Here is a 17,451-nt window from a genome sequence, read left to right on the forward strand (position 1 = left end):
TCATTTGAATATTAAGCAACCAAAGTCCATGAAATTTTGCGGACATATTCTAGAAATTAATATCTGTGTCTGTGGTGTTTTTGATTTTTCTAAAAATATGTAGTTTTACAATTACAGGAGCTCAAAGATTTGTATGAAAATTTTTAAGACCTCGTAACTTTGAAACCGAATATTTTAACAGAAATCTGGAAAACCACAGACATAGATATTAGTTTCTAGAATATGTCTGCAAAATTTCATGGACTTTGGTTGTTTAATATTCAAATGAAATTGGAACTACGATTGTATGAAACGACCATCAATGTATTATTGTTAATTTGTTTTTTATAATATTATTATTTACTAAACATCCATTAGTAATAAAATATTACAATCTTTTATGTCAACATTACTAGTATGCACGTCATTTTGTAACAGTAGCCGACGCCATTCTGGAATCAAACGGGTTAGGTGGAACAGAGGTGTGGTGTATATTTAAATAGTTACCAGCTTTAATTACTTCGACATTAAACGCTTGAAACTGGTATAATAATAAAAACGAAACAGCTAAGTTTGAGTACCTAGTTAACAAATAAAATCACCTCAGCTCCATTCAAGTAGGCATGCATTTTATACATATTTTTTTTGCTATTCTGATAGGATCTTTGCTAGATAAAATAATATTAATGGTTCAAGCTTTACGAAACAAAATTATACCTAGGTACCTATAGTAGGTATATGGTAAGAAAAATATAAATACATATAAACAAAGCGCTTTTCGAATTTGTAATTAATTTAACCTTTTTTAACCTATCCTATTTAATATCACAAACCTTAAAATATAATCAGATATTACTATCTTTGAATTTTTTTATTCTATTTATATTGTGCTTTTGTCTATTTAATATGGTACTTTTTTTACCTTAGGTACACATCTATTAAGAAAAATAGAAATTTAATTTCTACAAAATCACACATTTATACCTGGAGACATTTTTCATCCCTTTAACGTGATTGCTGTTTAGGAAATTTTTATTATTTATTTTATTATTATTCATACCTTTATATAAAGGTATCAAATGCAATAGAATGCCTTGATACAATTTTTTACAATACCAGATTGTACAGATTGGCAATAACATTTACATTATAAACAATCTTTTAATGATTAAGAGCACTTGCAGAAGGGGAGCAGTTAAATTATGTACTTAAATTTTGTAATGCTGTCACTTTTTAGAAAATGCATAATATACTTAGTTGTGAATTTTCACGACTATATTATGCATTTGCACTTTCAAAAAGTGTTTTTTTTTTGTTAATTAAATTGGTATAAGTGCCCTCATGCAAGCAAACCTTAAAACAATGACAACGTAACTAAAAACATTTCCTAAGCAAAACGTAAGTAGTCTTTTAACAACTGAGGTATATTTATTTGGTTGAGAATATAAAAGAATTGATTTGTTGTTATCCAACTTTCTCTAGAATTTCTTATTAAAGACCTAATCGTTTGTCGACACAGGTGCTTTAAAGATAACACAGTGTAAGGTAATAATTCAGGTGTCAGATCTTCATCATCGTCAATCATTAACAATAATTCGTCTTGTACCTGAAAATCAAAAATACTATTTACTTTGAGACAATAAAGATGTTTAGACTTTGAAGTAATAAAAGAAGAACAGGCTGCACCACTGAATTTTTAAAAGAAAGAAGGCTACTCTTCCGAGAAGACTGAAAAATATATATTCATAGTCTAGAATTTAATTATACACATATAGGTACTGCTTTCAAGTTTCTTTTGTTTTTTTTTTTAATTGAATTTTGAATGTTTTTTTTTAAAACATAGGGTCTAATAGGTTTGTTTGTGATTGGTTGGTCACTCAAAATGGTTAACACCCACTGATTTTTTGTCTTTGTTATTAGTATAGGATTCTGTAATAGAGAGAGCCCTATAGTAACTTCTCTTTGTTGAAAGAGTATAGTGTATTTCCATTATAATTCTAGAAGATAGTCGTGTGATTTTAAACAAATTAGTTAGAGTAAATAATGAATACCCAACTCACATTCGGTGATATTCTTCCTAAGAGCCCGTTCACACAAGCAAACTTCAACAAGTATTCAGGATCACAGTACAGACTGTGTGGTATCAACACTGTCAGTGTGTAAGGGTCTGATGTGAGGGATGCAAGAAATGCATCTGGTATGTACTGACTTTTGTTGAAGCATGTCATCATACTGCTGTAGTCTACATTGCAACCATGCTCTCTGAGGATTTTGAATACCTGCAAAATCAATAATTTACGTTTCAAATCTAGGTACTATGAAATGTCTGGCTGAAAGTAGTGACTATACCACCAGCTGAGAGCATAGATTTTACTGCAAAAACACTGACAAAGAAAACATTGGTTATTCTTTTTAAAATGCAGCAATTCATTCTCCAAAGCCAGCTTCAATGTATTATTTGTAGAAATCGAAAGAGAGAGAAAGTCTTACCAAATAAATTTGATCCTCAATAGCTCAACCGGTAAAGGAGTGGACTGAAAAACCGTAAGGTTGACGTTTCAAACCCTGCCCGTTGCACTATTGTCGTACCTACTCCTAGCACAAGCCTGACACTTAGTTGAAGAGGAAAGGGCAATATTAGTCATTTAACATGGCTAATATTCTTTTATTTAAAAAAAAAAAAAAAAAAAACAAAAAGTGAAGACATCATTAGTCACCTACCCATATCATAAATGCGAAAGTGAGTTTGTTTGTTAGTTTGTCCTTTAATCACGTCGCAACGGATTGACGTTATTTTTTGCATGTAGTTAAAGACTTGGAGAATGACATAGGTCACTTTTAATCTTGGAAAATCGAAGAGTTCCCACAAGATTTTTATAAACCTAAATCCACACATACAAAGTCGTGGATATCAGCTATTTGGTTCATGTAAGATGGTATAGAAATTTTATTTTACTCACATCTTCAAAGCAGTAAGCATGCATACAGTAATGGATGTACACCAAAGGTGGGCATTCAATCACATCAACAGCATCTACCGATAGACCTCTCATTAGGAATAGATAGAAAAACTCTCTGAACTTCTCGCGAAACCTGTTGTATACATAATCGGATATATTTAAATATGAATTGATTGGTGCATTAGTGAGGTAAAGTGGCTTGTATTCACCAAGTTGCTCTAGAGTTACATGGAATTGTTCAAAGAAGTCAAAGAATTCTGGACCGAAATCATAGGTCAAGAGACTTTCGAGTATTTCCATTTTGAAGAAGTGAGGCTTGCATGCATATAAAATTATATTTTGGTTTATTATACTGGGACTAGTGACTGAAAGTAGAATTTTAAAATTTGGACTATGTCCCATGTTTAACGCCATGGCTAGTGCTAAATCTCCATGTTTATTCTTTAAATGTGGATCTGCACCATTTTCAAGTAAGAATTTCACAATACTCTCACTACACCCTTGTGTAGCTAATATCAATGGGCTATCACCATTCACAGTAACCTGATTGACATCAATGATAAAAGGGTAAATCTTCTTTACTGTTTGATAGCATCCTTTGTAACATGCTAAATGGAAGGGTGTATAGTCTGCCTCGTTTCTTATTTCAGGATCAGCTCCAACATGCAGTAGCAAGTCAACTGCCTCATACTGAGTACTGAGAGCTGCATCATGTAAAGGGGTGTCACCATCAAAATCTTGCACATTACACATTGCTCCATATTCAATCAGTAGCTGAATCACTTCAAGTCTACCTTGAGCACTTGCAACATGTAGGGGCGTCACATTCTCTGTGCTTCCATAGTTCGCTATGTCAGGTACACTGTCTAGTAATGCTTGAATTGTTTTTAAGGAGCTTTTATATCGACACGCCAGGTACAGGGCTGTGTGCCCTTCGTGTGTTTCAGCCAAAGGCCTAATATCCTTATGTTTCAAAATGAGTAAAAGGCTCTCATAGCTGTCTTTAGCGGCGGCCTCGTGAAGACACGTCCATCCTCTGTTATCAACACAGTTAGGATTAATTTTTTGGAGCAGTTTTTCGACATTCTTAACATCATTGTTCCTTGCGGCGAGATTCAACGGGTTCGATGAATTGGGGTTTAGAGAACTAAAATCCATACCTAAACCAGACCTAAACCCTGAGTTTCTAAAATATCCTAGTACCTATGTAATATTGCAAAGCTGTTGTACACAAAAAAAATACAAATTCACCGGTTTGTGTAATTCGTTCAAAAAGCACTATTAATATAAAAGGTTTTGCTCTCCCAAACTCTATGCTTCCAAATACAACGCAATTATTTTCATTTTTCTCAATAAAATAGATTTTTAGTCAAAAATTCATAATATTTCGTTAAAAATAAAAATAATAGCCGCAGGTCAAGAGAATCGAGTATGTCATTGGTGGTCTGTGGTCATTGGTCTGTGGTCGAAATAGCGCACTTACAAGGAGTACCTACCATACCTACAGTACTGAGTACAACTATTATTTTAAATCGTCATGACGGGTAACATTGAAAACAATCAAACATTGTGAGTTGACGGTTCAATGAAAATAAAGTTAAAAATCAATCCAAGAGCTGGATTTTCGATCGTTGGATAAACTTTAACAAGGTGCCTAAAATATCAATTCACCAGCAAATCCACACGGCTTAGGAACTCAGTAACCCTACAATATCAGGTTTGTGGAGTTCGGACTTGCAGTGTGATCATGACTAACTAGTATAATAGTGATCTGTGGTAATCATGAAGCTGTTGTTTGATACCTAAAGCCTAAAATATCAATTCACCATCCAAGTTCACCATCAGAAATTCCGGAATCCCAACGGCCAGGCACAGGGAGCGTAGGTTTAGTAATAGAGTCCCGGGGTCCCGATGACACCTCGGGTGTAGACCCCTACAAACATCTACAAACTTTTTATCTTTTCTTTTGTATTGCAAATTTTTTAATAACTTAAGGAATAGGCACCTAAATTTCTAAAAATAATAAATACATAGTTATTACCACTTCATTTATAAATAGTATTTAATCATTAAGCTCAATAAATAACAAACATTTTTAAAAACTATTTACATAAGTAGCGTAAAAGTTATTTTGTGGACATCCGTAAATGCAAAAAGTCGTAAAAAATAATATTAAGTATATTAATAAAATCAGTAGGTAGGTAGGTAGTTACTCCCAGCTGTAATAAACATAGTAAATTACAATAACAAAGTGTAACAAAGTCTACTTGCAGATTGCAGATTATGTATTAACTATGTACAATTGCATTTCTTTTTCTGCCATATTCAAGTAATAATATTAACGCCTTCATTTATTCTGCAAAGGAAAATATCTAATGATTTTTTATTGTTACAACAATATGGCTAATTCTGTACACAATCACCAAACTAAACTAAATTGCCAGCGCTATACTAACAAATGCTATCCTTTTTCGTAAGCATTATGAAAAGGATAGCAATACAATCCATTTAGACAAATAGAATTACTTATATTTGTTTTAAATACTGCCCTTTGATAACGTTAGTAAATTTTAAACACAGAAACACTGCAGTCTGGACCACTTGGGCCTAAGCTCCTGTGTTCTAAGGTTAGTGTTTGTTTAAAAAGTTTACAAACAACTACCGACAGCCAAATAGCGTCACAAGTGGAAATATTGTTAAACAAAAAACGATAAGTATTATTATATTAAATAAACAATTTAAAAATAAACCTCTTTAGGTCAATTTTATTCTGACTTTACAGTAGGTATTACGATATTCGTAAACTATCATCGTTATCGAGATATAGAAAATAGAGTCAGCTATTTATTAGGTATACTGGGGCTAAATAATGGGAACTTGAGTGGGGAAGCGGGGTTTCGGGGCAAGGAGCTAGAACGTGGAGAACGAGGGGAGAGTGGGGACCGTGTACAACGAGAAGCAGGATATGGTCGAACGCGTAACTCTTCCCCACTTCTAAACGTGCCGCGCGTGATTCGCCGTCGGTAAAGTGACGTCATGGGCGACTCCTGCAATAGGCACCTGCGTGATATAAAATATACCGATAAACAATAATGTAAACATACATAAGTAATTCATATCCATACTAATATTATAAATGTGAAAGTGTGTCAGTCTGTCTGTCGGTCTATCTGCTACGTTTTCACGGCCCAACCACTGAACCGATTTTAATGAAAGGTACAGACTTGGGATACATGCCGGGGAAGGATATAGGCTACTTTTTATCCCGGAAAATCAAAGAGTTCCTACGGGATTAAAGAAAACCGAAATCCGAAAACCGAAACCGCCATTTCAAAACTCACGCGGATGAATTCGCGGATATCACCTAATATTGCAAATAATTGCAATAAGCCTTAATTATTATTAATCTTCGATAAGTTGAAAGAATTTTGATTCCATTTTCTCTTGGTGGATTTCTTAAAAATAGCAATACAAAATTCTCCTTTAGCGACGTTATCACCTAACAGATACCTATAATATATAATATAACAAATAACCTGGTGGCACTGGTGTAAGATAGCTGATGACTTACTTTTCAAATTCCGAAAGAAGTTGTTTAGGCGTGGAGGCGGCCACTGGGCGGTTGCGGCCGAGTTTAGCTCTTGTCGCTTCCAACATATCCTGTGTTACAAGCGGCTGATGGGCTTCTTTTGGCGTTGGTTTAGGCCTTACAGGGTTGTCCTAGAAATATAATCAAGGTAATTATATTTTTGAAGTAAAACTTCTATAGACGTGAGTTGAGAGTAACTCAGATCTTCTTTCGAAAGGGAGTAACGTCCTTGTTACTCTGACGAAAATGATGAATTGATTTTGTATTTTTTGTTACTAATTATTCTTTATGTCTTTCAAATAATATATGATTAATGCTACTTTTTGATCTCGTAATTACATATTTCGTATGTTTATTTTACACGTTTTGTACTAAATGTTATTTTATTAACGATTTTAACCTAAACCGAAACCATGAGGACAACACTATTTTTATTAAGCTGGTATCATTATTTTTAATCTGTCTGTGGGATTAAAAAATAGACTACAGTCCATACCCTGGTTTTTCTTAGCTTCACGTTAGCTATATCCTGAGGCGTGATGGTGAGCCGCGGCCCTGTGATGCTGGGTGGAGCTGAGCCGCATCTAGGTATCGTGTGTGCACGCACGAGTGGTTTCTTCTCTATCTGAAGCGGCGGGGGCGGGGGCGGGGGCGGAGGCGGAGGTGGAGGAGGAGGTGGCGGCGCGCACGGCGGACGTGATAGTGTCTGACTACTATACAGAACAAAAAAAATTTAAAATAACTATCACGTTTTAAAAAGTATAAAATAACAATCATTGTAGCTATTACCTACTTTATTTAAGATTTAAATCGACAAACTTGTGGCGCATGCAATAGATCAAGACACACTGCAGTGTGGCTACCAAGTTCTAATAAGAGAATTTCTAAAAGAACGGCGACAACGCACTGTAGTGTGTAAAGTTTGTACACCAACATAGTGTCGCTACACCCGCAGGCGCACTTATTATTTGGCTTTTATTATTATAGGTACCACAAAAAAAAATGGATTTAAAAAAAAAATCTGTATTTTTAAAAGTTCTTCAATATATTGAAAACTAGAGGATGCCCGCGACTTCGTCCGCGTGGATTTAGATTTTTATAGATCCCGTGGAAACTGTTTGATTTTCCGGGATAAAAGTTTCCTATTTCGATTACAGGAACGCAAGCTACTTCGGTACCAAATTTCATACAAATTGGTTAAGTGGGTGGGTCTTTAGGAATCCCGCGGTAACTCTCTGATTTTCCGGGATAAAAAGTAGCCTATGTCCGTCTCTGGGATATAAGCTAACCCTGTACCTTTCGTCAAAATCGATTACACTGTTGGGCCGTGAAAAGGTAGCAGACAGACAGACAGACATACAGACACACTTTCGCATTTATAATATTAGTATGGATGGATAAACATTTGACTAACGCTAGAGGTCAAAGAACGTTACGTAAATAGGTCACTACTCATAGTGACCTATCCCCACCTACGACGCGGCATTGACTCCTCAATGCCGCGTCGTAGGTGGGGCATTAACCCGAGTTTTGCACGCTATACATTGCGGGTTTGTAAAATACTAAATCACTAAAACTACAAGATAAGGTTTTTGGCATTGGATTGTGTTTAGGTAGTATAATAATAACCCTAAATTTTTGCTAGCCTTCAGGTTACACCTTGTATGTACTTGTACCTATTACTCAAGATTCTAGAGAATAATGTTACCTGAGCTTATTGTCCAACTCTGCTATTTTATTCATCATCTTCCTCATCTCCTCCCGAAGTGTTTCGTTCTCCTGAGTCAGGTTGTTTATGATACTAGTATGCCTCTGGTCTATTTCTGCCACCATCCTCTGCAGTTGTTTCACTTCTTCTACAAAATCACTATCGCCATTTGCCCTATTCCCTGTGTGTTCCTGGAGTACATCCGAATATAATCCTGTTATAGACTGGTAACCCTGAGTAGGAAAAAATATTGTAAGTAAGCTCTTAGTAAATTACCATCTACAGAGGAATGAGGATGCGATATCAAAGGATATCCATAACCATTCGAACTGAGTCAAGACTCAAGAGTTACCAGCACGCACTCTGTCCGGCTTCCCCGAAAAATTAACAATATACGCTGCATCGAGATAAAAGAGATTGTTTACAAAAGTAAAATTAAAAAATTCGCGCTTGCTTCGCTCGAGCTGCTAATTCATCTGCTACTAAAAACATAACTAGTTACCTACTGTACATAATTATAGAAACTTTAAATGCACTAAAACTTTCAGGAAATCCATACCAAATTGGTACCTATGGATTTCCTTAAAAATGTATCAGTCTCACACACACCCATCAGGTGTGATTGTGGTCAAGCGCTTGCTATAATGAATAAAAAAATCTGTTTGCTAGCTTTTCATGGGTTATAGTTTTTGTTATTCAAAACTCACCTTCTTACCAATCCAAGAGCAAATATCCATAATCCTCCAAACCTTTGTATGATTGGAACGGCGATGCGATTTCTCCCTTCTTGGAGTCCCTGACAACAAAAACCATGTTTCACTGATGAACCTCATCGTAGGTAGGTAACTATACTACTAATATTATTTGGTATCAACTTCAATGTCTATCAAAACGTCTGCTATCCTTTTCACTCATAGCAAAATCATCAATCACTTTTACTGTAAGTATATATTTTTTACAGTAAAGAGTGTATGGAGATTACTTGGATACTTGTTTTAACTTTTAATGTTCCCGTAGGTACTAAAGACGCACGAATTTGATTTGATTAGTCGTCTTGGCCGTTAGCGATAAAGGACGCTATGCTAAAATGATGTCACGCCGCTATATCTGTAATTTGTCATCTTTAGACTGGTTTCAAGTTGGGTTTGACTCGATTGACTTTACTTAAACCATTTGAGTAAAATTGTATCAAATGATAATTAGTATTTTATAAAATTATGTTTTCGTTGCATTAATAATATTGCATCTTATTTTCTTAGCATTAATTGTTGGAATAATATTATAATAGGTAGGTACTTAAAAGGTAAGTAACTATACCTACTTGTTATCTATCTTTACTTAAATAAATTAATACAATTTTATTCAAAACTTTAACAGAAAAGACTTACTTAAGTAGGTAGTTAAGTCGGTACCTACTTGACTTTAAAAAAAAAAACAATAAATGCTAAAAAATAAAGATTTTTCTTAAAGTGAACCAATTGTGATGAAATCAATTCGAAAACAAGTAATAATAGGGATACCTAAGCTGGAGCCTGGAGGTAATACCTACCTGACGTATTCGTTTCTGAGTAATTAGTCTTTTCAAAGCTGTTGAATCTCCTTGACCGTTGCAATACATCTCGAATCAAGTTAGAGTCCGACTTTCTTCTTCCTTTACGAGTCTTATAGGAATAATTACTTTTGATCGATTTGAACGAAATGTCCGACTCGGAGCCTAGTCTGCTTGAAGATTCTTGGGCCTTAGAGTCAGTTTCATCAGTGCAACTCGATGTACATGAATCGATACACTTCGTTTTTTTTCGTGGTCTTGATTCCGCAACATCATCAAAGGAATTGCGTCTGTACCGTTTGCTAGCCGAAGAACTCTCAGTATCATTGTCATTAGACACAGAATCCTCTAACTGAAAATCTTTATTCAACGATAAATTTATGTCAACTAAGTCTAGATTTGATACCATAAGCTCCGTCTGGGTGCAAATATGAATTCTACTGTCCGTAGGACTTGCATCAGCTATTATACTCATAAATGGTGGAGTCAGATTTCGTTTACTATCTTTGAAATCTCCACTGGAAATATTATTAGCACTCATATAGTGACTCTGATCCCAAGATGTGTCGTGATGATTTTGAGTGGTACATTTCCTGACAAGTTCCACTGAATTATTAGATACTTGGTCTTGGCTTGGACTATCTTCTTCAAATGATTCATTGATAACAGTAGGAGCTAAAACAGCAGCTTCAAGATTTTCTTTTTCTTTATCACAGGTTGCCATGGTCGTCATAATTATTTATATTTCACTCAAAATCACTTAGATTTTACTTCATCTTCTTTAAAATCGTTTTTATAAGCCAGGAATACATATTGCAAAAAGTTCAGTTGATTTTTATGGTTAACATACTTTTTTGGTATGTATCAAGTACGTTAAATAACAGATTTTTTACAACTACCGTCTATTTTTAATACAAATAATTTGTCACCTTACCCGCCTTGAACTATAATCACACATAACTATAGGTACTTTTTTGAATTTCTTCATCAATAGCATCTTAAATATTCTATTGGTTCTTTAGATTTGAGATTTCAAATCTCATCTCTCAACTCCATTCTATTCATTATAATTTTCATACCTTCCTAGAATCAATAGCTAGATTCCAGAGCCGTAAAGCTTGCAAAAAAAATCATCAAACGTCAAAGTCAACTGTCGTCGTCTGCCATCTGCCATCTAAATTCAAAATTCAAAATTTTGTGATGTGATCTCGATTTTCCGGCTTCATCAAAATATTATATAGACAAATGCTTGATAATTGAAAATGAAATTGTGTTGTGTTTAGTCGAAACCCCTCATGAAATACTGAGTATCGTTAGTACATTTGTGTCATGCATTATGCACTCAGGAAAAGAATTCTATACTGCGTCGTGTTCGTAGTAATATTGATTATACTGCTGCACCCTGATAGGAATGCAAGACGAAGTTACAGTTATATCGCGAAGGAAAATATTTTAAATAGTTTACGACAAGAAATAGCGAATAACTTCTCAAGTACTGCTTTAGCTGAATGTGATTATTACGATGTTGTAAACGACGAAATCACGTTACCTCTTAGTATTGCTGATGGGGATCTTGTAGAGAATCATAGGATAAGAGAGGGTGGAGAATATGCGCCTGTTGAGTGCAGGCCTAAGTTCAGTACAGCTATTATCGTGCCTTACAGGTAAGAAGACACTTGGTTTTTAAACTGTGTTAATCTTTTCAAAAGGGATCTGCAGTATTCTTGAACTTCACTTTACTGAAAAGTATGTTACAAGCATAGACTTATATATGGTTACAAGTTGTATATTTAATTTTGGTATAAATAGGATTTAAACCTATGATTTCTACAGTGAACATTCACAATTATATATAAAATTAGCTGATCCATCAGGCTTTTTTCGATGGATATATTACCTTTTATTGCATATACACAGAAGATACCAACATAAACTGAAAAAGCGGTTTTATTACATACAGACAACCTTAAGAGAAAGGGTTGGTAATTCGTATTTACTAATTCCTCATTAATTGTACGTCCATATTATTATTATACTCATTTACTTTAACTACACAATTTGTTAACAGAGATAGAGCTGAGCAGTTGCGTGGCTTTCTTGTGTACATGCACATGTTTTTACGACGACAGCTCATCCACTACAGGATTTATGTGGTTGAACAAGTTGACTCCCGTCCATTCAATAGAGCCAAGCTGATGAATATAGGAGCTACTGCTGCGATGCGAGCAGGGTATCCTTGTTTGGTTCTTCATGACGTTGACTTGCTGCCAATGAAGCTGGAAAATATTTATGCGTGCACTGAACTACCACGACACATGTCATGTAGCATTAATAAATTTAGGTATGAATTGTTTGCAGATACTTTAACTTAGTTAAGCTGAGAGTGTCTCTTTCACCAGCTATATTTGCTTTGGAGCAGTCACAGAAAATAAAGCTCCTTTCAACCTCCTTCATGTTTTTTAGGGTTCGGTACCTCAAAAGGAAAAAGGAACATTAGGATCACCTTGTGGTCTGTCTGTCTGTCATGTCTATCAAAAGCTGTCAACTGATTCAATATTGATAGAGTACTTCCTGCAGATAAAGGGAAAAATCCGAAAGTATGAATTTGGTGGTTGAATCTAAAAAAACATATTAAAATTTGTTATTTCTTGTATGATGGTACGAAACCCTTTGTATGCGAAACCTTATATTCACTTTTATTCACTTTGGAATAGCCGTAATGAATCAAGCTCTTTTCAGTCCTTCAGGTTTTGTTATCATTGTACCATTTCAGGTACCAACAGTAGTTATATCTAAGTAAATAAAGCTAAGAATAAGTTGTTTTATCAAATAAATCACTGCACCTTAACTACACTCCATACTGCAGGTGTGTGATGTGCCTAATGAGTTATCTAATGGTAGGTTTTATGAAAATTTCAGATTCGTATTACCATATCTCAATCTATTTGGTGGTGCTATATCCATATCTTCGAAGCAATTTAAAACAATAAACGGAATGAGCAATCAGTATTTTGGTTGGGGCGGGGAAGACGATGACTTGTACACACGTCTTCAAGCTCACAATATAGATATTACTCGATTTGAACCCTCCACTAGTCAATATCACATGGCTTCACATACAAGTCAGCGAAAAGGGTAAGGATTTTATAAATTATCCATACTAATATTATAAATGCGAAAGTATGTCTGTCTGTCTGCTACGTTTTCACGGCCCAACTGCTGAACCGATTTTAATGAAATTTGGTACAGACTTGGGATACATCCCGGGGAAGCACATAGGCTACTGTTCCTACAGGATTAAAAAAAACTGAAATCCACGCGGGCTAAGACGCGGGCATCGTCTAGTTACCAATATAACTATTATTATGACTACTCTCAGGTCTACAAGATTAACAGTTAAGCACTAAGTCCCAAGTAGAGCTGAGGTGAAAAAAGATGCAGTGGTTTGGGTGCATTTCACTCAGCCTGTGCGGCGCGCAGTGCCTGCTGAGGTCACTCCCCAATGGACCAACATATTCCCTACACATTGTCTGAGACGCGCCACGAACACGCGCCTTCCAACTCGAGGACTGGTTTCTTTTTGGATGATAGAATCCCTGTGTCTATCACCCGAAAGCCCTTCTGAAGAGAGTAGACCTACGCCCGACAGATGGCATGAGAGCTCAAATCATCTCTCATGCGCTCCGCCGACTCCTTCTGCGACATTACCTCCTCGCAGATGGACTCTACCGCTTTTCAAGACCCATGGCTGCCTGCCATGACTTTGACCACGGCTGGCAGGGAGAGGTCTTGCCCCACTAGCATATTTACCCTATCATAATCCTCTAACCTATTACTAAAATATTTTAACATTTATTTTTAGCCAGAAAACAAATGAGTTATTGCAAAATGCAAAGGAAAGGATGTCGAGCGATGGTCTTAATTCTCTGAAGTATACACAAGTTGCTACTGTCCTACACCCGCTGTTCACTCATATCATGGTCGATTTGTAGCATATCGTGATAAGCAAAGTTGCCTAAATACCTAGATTAATATTAGATAGTTATTAGCTCACTGCTTCCACAATAATGACTTGGTACACACTGCGAGCAAGGGACTCGTCCATGGCGAATTTTTGTAGGGTTCGCGAGTATCTTAAGGTGCACCACACGGGTCTGCCGCGAAATTCAAATTTAATTTGGTTTTTCGCAATTTGTAAATTAATACGACAAAGTAGGCTTATGGCATTCTAATATATTGATATTAGATATATAGTATGGCCAATGGCAGTATTATCTCTACAACCATATTAAAAAATCTTTACTTGAAAGTGTTCAGTTTAAGAAATTAGTCAAAATAATGAGTTTGACGTGAGTTTCTCACAAATTAGTCGATACTCTGACTAATTTCTTGAATTTCGCGAGCAGTGAAAAGCTAGCAGACAGACAGACACACTTTCGCATTTATAATATTGGGTATCGATGTTAACGTTATGTAAATTTTTAAACGTAATGATAAAAATAACGAAACTTATGTGCAAACGGGTGAACGCGTAAGGCCCGCTAAGTAGAGTGGAGAGATGTGTACAGTCGACCAATCGGACTTTTAAAAGATGAGAATATTTTTTTCACATCGAAATTCTGATCGGTCCACTAGACACATCTCCTCTCCTCTCTGCTTAGGGCCCGCGCACATATGGTGGAGCGCAGCGCAGAGCATTTTTCACAGTCATAGTATTATCGACATTGTTCTCATTGAAATAATATCTAAAATCAATTGTGCATCCGTGCGGATACTCGCGCATTCTCTGGTAGAAATTCGCGTAATGTGTCACGCGATCAGAAAACTTCGCGGACATGCTCTGCGCTGCGCTTCGCCATATGTGCGACAGCCCTTACGTGGAAACTGGGCCTAAATCAAACTTAGTAATTATTCCGACTCTATCCAAAGATTCTGGGTAATGTAAAGGTAAGTAAACCCGGATAAACCAAGATAAGATTTATTCATTTACCTACCCGTCACTTGTGGATAGTTGTTTAGCTTTGGCGTTAAAATGTTTCGACTTTTTGTCATCAAATGACGAATCGAAATCGATGATCGTAACTATTTATTGTCCGTTGAGCAGCTGCTCAATGCATGCGCAATACGTAACGCGGCCATAAATTAGTGCCTGCAATAAAAAAGGTAAACACTCAAATTCGACACTTTTCATGAGACAAAAACAACTTTCAGAGCCTTAACGGTTGAGGAGCGAAATGAATTCCGAAAGGTCGGCGATTCAAACTCCATCCGATGCACTATTGTCGTACCCACTCCTGGCACAAGCTTTACGCTTAATTGAATAGAGTATAGAATAGAATAGAATAGATTTTTATTCAAATAAACTTTCACAAGTGCTTTTGAATCGTCAAATAATTTACCACGGAGGCGAAAGGGGAGTATTAGCATGGCTAATATTCTTTAAAAAAAAAAACTTCATTCGTATTTATTTCGCCGTTGGAATCATAACTTCTTTTGAATGAAATCAAATTCCTTTCCTTGAAAGTGTCGATGTTGAGTTTTATTTTATGCTTTTTTACTGGAGACACTAAAACCACAAACCGATATGTTATTTACAATTTTAATGATCAAAAATCGTTGATATTCTGGAGTTTAATATTTTAAAAATTACTTAGGTATTGTGAGTAAATTTTATATCGGTATCTACTCATGGCTGTTGAAGAAGGCTTTATCTTAGTCTTACAAAACTTAATAGATATCTAACTAAGATTACGCACTGCATCCGATCCGAATACGTGAAAATACGTTCCGAAGTATTCATAGAATTATTTGTATGGTAGCTTACGCACTTCCTTCATCAGAGTTCTCTCCGTTATTCGTGAGAATATTATAACGGATGTGCCTCGGATTTAAATCGGACACGTATGACCTAGCTAGGCCAAAGATGTTCACTGTATAGCTTGGATTTGGATCAGAGATCGGATTGGTGCGCAAGCAATATCTGAGTTTTTAATATCCGTATTTTCATGAACTCTGATCGCATGATTGAGTGCATACTCCAAGAGTAAAGTAGCTTAAATAGTAATAGTGAGAATTAAATCTTCCAAATAAAACTTACATAGGTCAGTATGTATTAATTAGTATGTTATGTACTTAACTGTTTTTGTGATAATTATAATAAATAATAACATGTGTGCATCAATCTATATTATAATATCAATGATGTAGATTGTAGACCGTCCAAAAATAAATTTTTAATTGTTAATCTGACAGTTTAAGTTATATAATATTTGTATACTGTTTTTTACTAATTGCTATATAATTTATAATTGTTAATTTAAATGCATTTTTTCTTTCTGTTGTGATACAAAGTTTATGTACAGTCAGCAACAAAGCTAGGTTGTACCCGCCAGTACAAGGGACTATGGGCGGGTGCAAACCTAATTTAGTTGCTGATTGTACCTAAGTACTTTTCACGATATGATAAGGCTACTATCTTACTAGGACACCAGTGGCGGCGCAACCACACACTCTTAACAACAAAATGTATACAGATCTATGCAGGTCACCTGGTGACCGTTTAGTTGCGCAACCACAACGTGGCTGGGGTCGGAATAGTCGGGGGTGGCGCAACCACTAAGAGGTATAGAGCAATTTGCCGTCTCACTCACTCGACCACCAGTTGCGATACCAGCACGCCGTACGTTGTATATATTATAGCGGAGTTAACTCTTCGACGGCAATTTTTAATCTGACGATCCTGGTGTACACTCTGGTGTTTCTAATTTCATAGCTTAAGACTGCGGTGGCGCGACCGGTGGCGCCACCATAGTATATATAGTGTCCTAGTGAGATATTGGACTAAAACTTTTACCTGGATAGCATAATTATTTACTAAATGCCTTAATTTTATAATAATATCTACGTAATTAACTTTTAATTTCTTAGATTAGGTAGGTAATATATATGAAGGTTGACTTTATGAGATTTAGTAGGTAATAAGAAATTTTGTCAATAATGACAGCATATCCTAGTAAATAATAAGTAACCTAATTTAACTAGTACCTAAAGTAGCAAATTATAGACTAAAGGCGTATGCACACCTACCGACTGCAGTGGAGCCAAAGGCAAACTGTCTTTGTTAAAATGATAACAACTTAAACTCAGCTTTAAACTCAGCAGACATGGATTTGAAATTAGTATAATGAAAACAAAATATCGACGAGACTGCATTCAGTTTTCAGCTGAAAATATTGCGAAGTAAAATGTTAAAATATGTGGATAATGGAGTATCCATAAGTTTCTCAATGAACTGATAACTTTTCGATGCAGGAGGATAGCGATAAGTAGGTATTTGCTTCAAGTAGTTATTAGAAGTGCTCTATCCATAAATTCACAGATAGCAGATATTATGTTCATATACGCAATAAGGCACTGCCTAATGTATCTTTTTTAATCAACGTAATTTACAATGAAATTCTAAGTAGGTAGGGAGGAATTGCGTCCATTGAGTGCTAGTAGGTATTCTAAAAAAATGCATGGAATTTATTTACAATTAAAAAAAATAGTTTTGGCTCAATATCATGCAGGGAATTGTGATCCTAATAGAGATTAATATTGTTAATTAACTAATAGTTTTAGGTATTAGACTTTAATAAAGTTACATAATGTTCATTTTGTTTTATTG

General features: G+C 35.5%; 3 protein-coding genes and 1 long non-coding RNA gene across 4 annotated transcripts; 2 read left to right on the forward strand and 2 right to left on the reverse strand.

The window, feature by feature from the left end:
• Nucleotides 1-303: 303 nt before the first annotated feature.
• Nucleotides 304-17,436, forward strand: LOC123872974. The gene is made up of 2 exons (XR_006797576.1): nucleotides 304-1,280; nucleotides 15,906-17,436. It is a non-coding gene; the product is annotated as an uncharacterized LOC123872974 (long non-coding RNA).
• Nucleotides 1,277-4,345, reverse strand: LOC123872960 (ankyrin repeat and SOCS box protein 3-like). Its single transcript, XM_045917583.1, has 3 exons — nucleotides 2,940-4,345; nucleotides 2,040-2,258; nucleotides 1,277-1,585 (listed from the first exon to the last, which is right to left on the reverse strand). The coding sequence occupies exons 1-3, from the start codon at nucleotides 4,095-4,097 to the stop codon at nucleotides 1,367-1,369; spliced, it is 1,596 nt and encodes a 531-aa protein (XP_045773539.1). The 5' UTR covers nucleotides 4,098-4,345; the 3' UTR covers nucleotides 1,277-1,366.
• On the reverse strand, nucleotides 4,977-10,662 carry LOC123872959 (putative uncharacterized protein DDB_G0285869). Its single transcript, XM_045917582.1, has 6 exons — nucleotides 9,786-10,662; nucleotides 8,944-9,032; nucleotides 8,237-8,469; nucleotides 7,025-7,241; nucleotides 6,511-6,659; nucleotides 4,977-5,999 (listed from the first exon to the last, which is right to left on the reverse strand). Exons 1-6 carry the CDS (start codon nucleotides 10,516-10,518, stop codon nucleotides 5,780-5,782), a joined length of 1,641 nt encoding a protein of 546 aa, XP_045773538.1. The 5' UTR covers nucleotides 10,519-10,662; the 3' UTR covers nucleotides 4,977-5,779.
• Nucleotides 10,966-14,084, forward strand: LOC123872968 (beta-1,4-galactosyltransferase 1-like). The gene is made up of 4 exons (XM_045917593.1): nucleotides 10,966-11,449; nucleotides 11,854-12,126; nucleotides 12,705-12,920; nucleotides 13,648-14,084. Exons 1-4 carry the CDS (start codon nucleotides 11,115-11,117, stop codon nucleotides 13,775-13,777), a joined length of 954 nt encoding a protein of 317 aa, XP_045773549.1. The 5' UTR covers nucleotides 10,966-11,114; the 3' UTR covers nucleotides 13,778-14,084.
• Nucleotides 17,437-17,451: the final 15 nt, after the last annotated feature.

This window comes from Maniola jurtina, chromosome 16 (assembly GCF_905333055.1).
Source record: "Maniola jurtina chromosome 16, ilManJurt1.1, whole genome shotgun sequence".
NCBI lineage: Eukaryota > Metazoa > Arthropoda > Insecta > Lepidoptera > Nymphalidae > Maniola > Maniola jurtina.

What these genes read in the sequence shown, in the direction of transcription:
- LOC123872960 (XM_045917583.1), bottom strand. Translation starts at nt 4,097, where the DNA reads ATGGATTTTAGTTCTCTAAACCCCAATTCATCGAACCCGTTGAATCTC. An exon ending in ATGCTTACTGCTTTGAAGAT is followed by an intron (nt 2,259 to 2,939) that starts GTGAGTAAAATA and finishes TTGATTTTGCAG; the next exon opens with GTATTCAAAATCCTCAGAGA. An exon ending in TAGGAAGAATATCACCGAAT is followed by an intron (nt 1,586 to 2,039) that starts GTGAGTTGGGTA and finishes TTTGATTTTCAG; the next exon opens with GTACAAGACGAATTATTGTT.
- LOC123872959 (XM_045917582.1), bottom strand. Translation starts at nt 10,518, where the DNA reads ATGACGACCATGGCAACCTGTGATAAAGAAAAAGAAAATCTTGAAGCT. An exon ending in GCTCTTGGATTGGTAAGAAG is followed by an intron (nt 8,470 to 8,943) that starts GTGAGTTTTGAA and finishes TTTCCTACTCAG; the next exon opens with GGTTACCAGTCTATAACAGG. An exon ending in CTTCTTTCGGAATTTGAAAA is followed by an intron (nt 6,000 to 6,510) that starts GTAAGTCATCAG and finishes TATATCACGCAG; the next exon opens with GTGCCTATTGCAGGAGTCGC.
- LOC123872968 (XM_045917593.1), top strand. Translation starts at nt 11,115, where the DNA reads ATGCATTATGCACTCAGGAAAAGAATTCTATACTGCGTCGTGTTCGTA. An exon ending in TGTAGCATTAATAAATTTAG is followed by an intron (nt 12,127 to 12,704) that starts GTATGAATTGTT and finishes TGAAAATTTCAG; the next exon opens with ATTCGTATTACCATATCTCA. An exon ending in CATACAAGTCAGCGAAAAGG is followed by an intron (nt 12,921 to 13,647) that starts GTAAGGATTTTA and finishes ATTTATTTTTAG; the next exon opens with CCAGAAAACAAATGAGTTAT.